The 8292-nt window shown below is 41.6% G+C and overlaps 1 protein-coding gene across 1 annotated transcript; it reads right to left on the reverse strand.

The window, feature by feature from the left end:
* Window positions 1-7047: 7047 nt before the first annotated feature.
* LOC115981225 lies at window positions 7048-7647 on the reverse strand. Its single transcript, XM_031103391.1, has one exon. The coding sequence runs from the start codon at window positions 7645-7647 to the stop codon at window positions 7048-7050; it is 600 nt and encodes a 199-aa protein (XP_030959251.1).
* Between the last annotated feature and the right edge of the window lie 645 nt (window positions 7648-8292).

The following is an 8292-nucleotide window of genomic DNA, read 5'->3' on the forward strand; positions in this document are numbered from 1 at the left end:
GTGCTATGGCATGAGGCACTGGAAGGGAACTGTCCAATTACGGTGGACGAGTTCCTTTACTGTTATAAGTCCTCGGAGATAAAGAAGTCTGCTGGTTTTTACCAGTTCTCGTCCAGAGGCTCTTACTATAGTTTAAGAAAGAGTCGTAGCTCGTCTGATAGGCTCTAGAAAAAAGAATTTTTTATTATTTTCGGAATTTGGGCTGGGAACCCAGCTGATGTGGGTAATGCCCCCTTCCCACCTTTTACCAGCCCTCTAGGTCGCCTTCGTCCTGAGGGTATGTTTCCTTTCTATTTTATTTTGTTTCTCTTTACATATTTTTTATCTTTCAATCGTCTAACCTTTTTTCTTTGGTGATGTAGCTGTTGTTCACCCACGCTTGGACAAACTTTACTTGGATCAGATTGACGAAGTTCGTGCTTTCCTTGGGAGAACTTTTCACGATCTAGTTACTCTCAGTCGTCTAGCTACTTGGGGGCTTGGCCCAGTACCTACTACCGAGAATCTCGGTCACGAGGAAACCACCCGTTGAAGTAAGTATTGTCCATTCTACTTCTCTCTTTTTTTTTCCTTTTTTTTTCTTTCCTCATCACAGGAATAACTACAATGAGGGAAAACAAAGAAAAAACCATAACCAGTGGGGACGAGGATGTCACTGCACCACCAGTCGTCCAGGCAACCTCTGTCCAGACAGGGAAGAGAAAATCTAAGTCTATATCCAATGCTGTGGATTTGGACGACCTTCCAAGTCGTAGAGGTCCTAAGAAGCAAAAACCTGGCAAGGCTTCTCTTCCCAAGGTTCCCAAGTTCACACCCCCGACAGTAAACCTGGACGACCCTCCAGTTGATGTGGAGCTTGTCCAAACTGTTTATCCCATCCAGACTGATCCTACTCCCCTTCCGGCCAAGACTCTTCACAAGCCTCATCCGTCAGAGCCTTCTGAGCGTCCTTCTAACCTGGTGCTAGACAAGAGCTATGTATGGAGGACGTTCAAAGGAATCATTACTAACAATGAAGTCAATGAATGCTACAATATGTCAGTGAAAGAGTTTGAACGCTCTGGTATCCATGACCTCTTTAAGGTAGTGTTTCACTCATCTTTGTGTGTTTTTATTCAAATTTTCAAATAAAATTCCTAACTTCCCTTCATCCATACACAGGCAATGTCAAAATTTTACACAGCGACCTGCTAGGCTAAGGAGCTCGCTTCAGAAGCTAAGATCGCGAAGGATAAGGCTAAGGAGCTGAACAATGAAATTCTGCTAAAAAAGGGGGAGGTGCTTAGGTTGGCTGAAGATTTCAATCGTCTGCAAGGAAGTGAGACGAAGCTAAAAAATGAGGTGGAAGAGCTTAAGGCTGATAACATTGAGAAAGATACTTGCATCGTTTATCTCGAGGGACAAGTTTTTGAATTTGTCTCGTCCTTAGAGAAAGCATATGGGGAAGTCATAGCAGCCTTCAAGAAGTCTAATGAGTACAAGAATCGTCTAGACAATCACTATGCAGCTGGCTATGAGGACTTTCATGCTAATGCCAAAGAAACATTTCCTGATTTGGACTTTGATTTTTTCAAGCTTCCCCTTGCTACTGAAAGCTCCTTGTTACAGACAAGTTCTGAGGATGTCAACATAACGGACGATGCTAATAATGAAGTGACCCAGGACGATCCCAAGTCTGGCTTATCCAAGTGACTATATTTTCCTTAGAAAATTTATTTTATCTTTATTGGAAGTGCCCGTTGTTTTGGGCTTTGTTTTTGCTTCTTTTATTCAAATTTATCCAAGCACAATTATCTCGTCTAAGCTTATGGACGAGCCTTATATATGATCAGTTATATTTACATAACTTTTTATGGGTTTTTTGGACGTTGGTCGTCCACCCTTCTTTAAATTCTATGAATGAATGAATGTTTTCCATTTTCACCTTTCATTATGTTTGAATACGTTTAAAGCTTAATGTATGAACTTTATTTACACTGTCCATCATTTCTATGGTTGTGTGGTTCGTCCACTTAGGAAATCATTTTATCTCGTCTTGAGTATGTGAATTTCTTATTACATCACCAAAATAGAGCAAAATGAATCCTTCAGGTTCGCCATTAAGTACAGACCGTTCATGAATGACACGCCTTTTCATTGGCTTTATTTGTTATCCAGACTTCGGACGATCATTTAGTCGTCCTTAGCTAAATCATTCCCCCAGCAAATGCTCATCCTTGCACTGGATTGTTAGGTTGGTTAGATTCATCTATAGGCTTGTGTTTACACAATCTTTATTTGTCCATAGTTTAGACAATCTTTCCTTAGGTTTCATCTCGTCTTAAGCTTTAGACGGGCATACCTTAGGTTTATTCTTTGTCGCTTTATCCTTTCTTTAAGGAAAGCTTATGGACGGTATATCCTTGCGTCCAAGGATTTTATTCGTCCTTGATTGTTTGCTTCTCGTGGATCACTTTGAATAAATTCACAAAAAATGAAGGATTTCCATACAATTATGTATATACTTAAAAATACATCACATATATATTTGGAAATCCAAATTATACAAACATTTGTCCACAGGCATGGCACATGCTTGAGAGCTAGTGCCTTAAGGGAATTAAAAATACTTACACACAAACTCGTCCACAAATAGCACAAAAGTCAAACACTAATGTTCTTTCTAGGGGATTATTAAAATTCTTAAAACACACAGTAGTAGTAAACAAACACGAGAATACAATATTCCACTCGTCCATGAATCTCATCCGTGGCCACTTTCGTCTAGGGTCAGCATTTATTGATAGTATTTCCTTAGGTGCTCAACATTCCAAGGGTGTTCTAGCCTCCGTCCATCCAAAGCTTCCAAATAGTAGGATCCTTGCCTCTTGTAGTTGATAACCCTATAAGGTCCTTCCCAATTTGGCCCCAGTTTCCCATAGGCTGGGTTTCTTGTTGCCAAGGTAACCCTCTTCAGGACAAGATCCCCAATATTAAAGCGCCTGGGTTTTACCATGGCATCATACTGCCTTACCATAAGATTTTTGTAACTTGCTGTTCTCTGTTCCGCGTCCATCCTCAACTCGTCCATAAGGTCAAGGTTAAGACGAAGATGTTCTTTGTTTTCTTTAGCTTGATACTTCTTCACCCTGTGGCTGGCCATGTGCACTTCTTCCGGTATGATTGCCTCACTTCCATAGGCTAGTTTAAAAGGAGTTTCTCCCGTGAGGGTTCTCACTATTATTCTGTAAGCCTACAAAACACCTGGTAATTCATCTGGTCATACTCCTTTTGCCTCTTCAAGCCGAGTCTTGATGATTTTCAACAAGGATCGGTTTGCAACTTCTGCCTACCCGTTGGCCTGTGGGTGGAAGGGTGAGGAGTAATGATTCTTGATTCCCAATTGTTTACAAAAATCCCTGAAAGGTGTGTTGTTGAACTGTTGTCCATTGTCAGACACTAGTACCCTAGGTACTCCAAACCTGCATACAATATTCTTCTAGACGAAGTTTTTGACATTCTGTTGTATAATTTTTGCTAAGGGTTTGGCTTCCACCCACTTAGTGAAATAATCTATTCCTACCACCAAAAACTTCATTTGCCTAGTTCCGGTTGGAAAGGGGCCCAAAATATCCAATCCCTATTGTACGAAAGGCCAAGGGGCCATCATTGGGGTAAGATACTCTGATGGTTGTCTAGGAATATTAGTAAAACGTTGACATTGATCACATACCTTAACATATGCCTTAGCATTAGCTTGGATGGTTGGCCAATAGTATCCGGTACAGACGACCTTGTGGACAAGTGATCTAGCTCTTGAGTGGTTACCACATGCTCCTTCATGAACCTCCCTCAATACGTAGCTCACCTCATTCGGAGCTAAACACCTTAGGAAAGGCTGGGAAAAACCTCTTTTGTATAACACTTCGTCCATAAGGATGTACCTGGCTGATTTAACCCTGAACTTTCTAACTTCGTCCTTCCCTTCTGGAAACCTTCCGTCCTTCAAGTATGATACTATCGGTGTCATCCAATTTTCCTCTCCTGCCATCTACAACATTTCTGGGAGGTCTATGCTTGGCATGTATTGTATTTCATCAAACTCGTCCATTGCTTCATTCACGAAGGTTTCCTTTGCCAGAACATCTGCTTCTACGTTCTCTTCCCTTGGGATTTGAACGAAATTAGCTTCTTTGAATTTCTTCATAAGGCGTACCACCTTCTTTAAATATCTCTTCATTCTATCTTCCTTGGCTTCACATGTCCCATTTACTTGGCCTATGACCAACTGAGAGTCTCCCAAGACGAGTATTAAGTCTGCTTCTACAGATTTAGCCAGCTTTAACCCTTTTAGAAGGGTTTCATACTCCACTTCATTGTTAGTTGTTTGGTATTGCAAGTGAACCTTGTGCTTTAATTTGTCTCCTTCTGGTGACTGCAAAACAACTCCTATACCTCCAGCATGTAGTGTAGACGATCCATCTACATGGACGACCCATTTTTTATTGTCCTCTCTTCCACCTAAGTCCTCATAACTTGGAGTGAACTCTGCAATGAAATTTGCTAGGGCTGGGGCCTTTATTGCATTTCTCGGTTGGTACCAAATGTTAAATTCACTAAGCTTGATTGCCTATTGAATTAGTCGACGTGCAGCTTCCAACTTGTTCATTGCCTTCTTGAGCGGATGGTCCGTCATGACATTGATGACATGAACTTGGAAGTAATGTCTTAACTTCCTAGAAGCTGTTATTAGTGCAAAAGCTAACTTCTCTATTAGTGGGTACCTTCATTCTGCTCCTCTGAGTGCTCTGCTAGTGTAATACACAGGCTTTTGCACCTTTCCTTCCTCCCTGATCAGCGCTGAACTCACGGCATGTGGGGACACTGCTAAGTACAGATACAGTTCCTCTCCTTGCACAGACGGACTTAACAATGGAGCCGTGGTAAGATAGTCCTTCAGATCTTGGAAGACCTTTTGACACTCGTCCGTCCATTCGAATGCCTTCCTGAGGACTTTGAAGAAGGGTAAACACTTGTCTGTGGCTTTCGAAACAAACCTGTTCAAAGCAGCAACTTGATGGAAATCAAGGCACCACTTCGAAGGATCTCGTTCAAGTGCCAATTGGGCCGGTTACAAGAGCACGAGCAAAGAAGTTCAAGGATGTACTCAACGGACTCATCCAAAAGTTACAGGTTCAAGCAAACTCGTGGAGACCCATTGAGCATGATCCACATGGGCAACAAAAAATCGTCACCTTGATTCAAGTTCTAGAAGGATCCGGTCAAGGCTAAGAATTGGCATGAAATATTTTGGGTCTATGTAAAGAATGTTATTCTAGGTTTAGGTGATTTATTTCCTTGTTTTTAGGTGCATTTAATGTTTTTTAGGTCAAACTTTATTCCTAATATGGTTAGGTATCAATTAGGAGTTATTTTATAATATATTTTCTTGTCTGTCAAGTTTTAAGGAGCCCTAAAATAGTCATCTAAGTCTGTAAACGTTTTTCAGACATTATTGATAAAACTTGTGAAGTTTATTCTCTTTGATTTTTTGAAGAACTACTCGAACTTATTGGGAATTCCCATGGCGTTCATCTCAACTTATCAAACGGAGTTTCCACTATCGTTTGTGGCGTCTTCCTTATACCGAGGTTCTTGTTTGTCATAAACAACGGGTCAAGGTCTCCCATTTGAATCTGTCCATAGAATGATCTTGGGTTCCCTTTCGTTGTTGGGTCTCGTTATTCTTGACGGGGTTCACATCACAACTTGCCCAGTAAGGGACTGGACTTCCTTGATGTTCTTCGATGGTTCCATGTTCAATATGGCTTGGATCTTGCCTGAATTTGTTTCAATTCCTCTTTGTGAAACCATGAATCCCAGAAACTTTCCTGACGATACTCCGAATGTGCATTTACTTGGGTTCAGTTTCATCTTATATCGCCTAAGTGTTTCAAAGGTTTCCTGTAGATCGTCCAAATGGCTTCCCTCGTCTAAGCTCTTCACAAGCATGTCATCGACGTACACCTCCACATTCTGTCCTATCTGTGGACGAAACATGTGATTCACCAACCTTTGATAAGTTGCCCCTGTGTTCTTTAGACCGAAGGGCATCACCTTATAACAAAACAAACCTTGACTAATAATAAAGGAGGTCTTTTCTTGGTCAACCTTGTCCATCTTTATCTGATTATATTCTGAGAAGGCGTCCATGAAGCTCAACAACTGATGGCCAGTTGTAGAATCCACCAACTGATCAATGTGTGACAAAGGATAACTATCCTCAGGGCAAGCCTTGTTCAAGTCAGTGAAGTCTACGCACATCCTCCACTTGCCATTTGCCTTCTTCACCATCACCACATTGGCTAACAAATCCGGGTAATAGACTTCTTTGATAAACTGTGTTGTGGTCAGTTTCTGAACCTCTTCCTTGATTGCCTTATCTCGTTCAAGAGCAAACACCCTCTTCTTCTGATGAATAGGCTTAGAAGAGGGGTACACATTCAATCGATGAGTAATTACACTTGGATCGATTCCTGGCATGTCGTCATGACTTTACGCAAAAACATCGATACTCTTCCTCAAGAACTGGATAAGGTCTTTTTTTGCCTTCTCCTTCATACTTGTTCCAATTTTGGTGAATTTTTCAGGATCGTCTTCTTGCAAAAAAACATCTTCCAATACTTCAGTGGGCTCTGCAACAACCTTCCTTTCCTCAATACTCATTGTCTACACCTGCTCGTCCAAAGCCATCATGGCTAAATAACATTCTCTAGTATCCAACTGATCTCCTTGTACTTGTCCTATCCCGTACTCCGTAGGAAATTTGACTGATAGATGGTAGGTAGATGTTATTGCCTTTCAACTGTTCAGAGTTGGTCTTCCAATAATAGCATTGTATGAGAACGAATAATCTACCACGAGGAAATTGACTTCCTTAGTTATCTGTTGTGGCTATGATCCCATCACTATAGGTAACGTAATGGTGCCCACAGGTTGCATCTTTATTCCTCCAAACCCTATCAATGGTGAACACACTGGACGAAGTTGATCTTGCCCAAGCCTCATCTATTGGAAGGCAGGGTAGTACAATATATCTGTTGAACTTCCATTATTCCTCAACACTCTCCTGGTTGTATAATTTGCGATGAGCAGGGTAATGACAATTACGTCATCATGCGGGTGATGGATCCTTTCAGCCTCTTCGTCGGTGAATGAAATAGTTGGCTCGTCAATTGCTCTCGTCCTTGGGGATCGTCCAAAGAGTTGGACATTTTGCACCACTTTGAGATACGTCTTCTTTGACTTGGAAGACTGTCTCGTCGAAGTCCCTCCTATGATAACCCTTATCTCTCCTAGTGAGGGCCATGATGATTCCTCCATCTTTCCCTTCAACTTCTCATCTTTATAATCCCTTCCAACGAAGTGCCTAAACTTTCCTTGTCTAATGAGATTTTCTATCTGCTGCTTCAAGTCATAACACTCGTCCATGTCATGCCTATGATCTCTATGGAAGCGACAATATTTATTCTTATTGCGCTTATTGGGATCTCCTTTCATCTTTTCCGGCCACTTTAAAGAAGGGCCATCTTTGATTTGCATGAGCACCTGATCGAGTGAAGCGTTTAAGGGCGTGTAGTTTTGACTTCTTCCTGAGGATGAACCCATCTTCCTATTATCTCATTCCTTCTTATCTTCTATTCGTCCCTTCTTTGAATGAGGACCTTGTTCCGAGTGGCATGTGGGGTGTGCTTCCATCCTTTCAGCTCTTTTCCTCTTCTTGGTTATGATTGCGTCTTCTGCATTCATAAAGTTTTGGGCCGAATGAACGAGTTTAGCCATCGATTGAGCCTCCTTCTCATATAGCTTGTGGATGAATAAATCAGAATTAACCTCATTATGGAAGGCAGCCAAAAGTATCTTGTCATCCACCTCGTCCACGGTTAGGGCTTCCCTATTAAAACGAGTGATGAAGGAGCACAAGCTTTCATTCTCTCCTTGTTCTATGGTTAACAGACTGGATGAAGAGCGTTTGTGCCTTTGCCCTCCGATGAAATTATTGACAAACAACTTACTCAATTCTTCAAAACTCACTGTGTTCAGGGGTATTTTGCTGAACCACACTCACGCCGGTCCTTTAAGAGTGGTAAGGAAGGCTCTACACATAATCTCATCCGAGACTTCTTGAAGGTGCATGATAGTTTTGAAAGTTGCTATATGATCAAATGGGTCACGTGCTCCATCGTACGAATCCAACGAAGGTATCTTGAACTTTGGGGGTAAGGGGTGATCGTTGATGGAAGGCGTAAAAGG

This window comes from Quercus lobata, chromosome 3, assembly GCF_001633185.2.
Source record: "Quercus lobata isolate SW786 chromosome 3, ValleyOak3.0 Primary Assembly, whole genome shotgun sequence".
NCBI classification, from domain to species: Eukaryota; Viridiplantae; Streptophyta; class Magnoliopsida; order Fagales; family Fagaceae; genus Quercus; species Quercus lobata.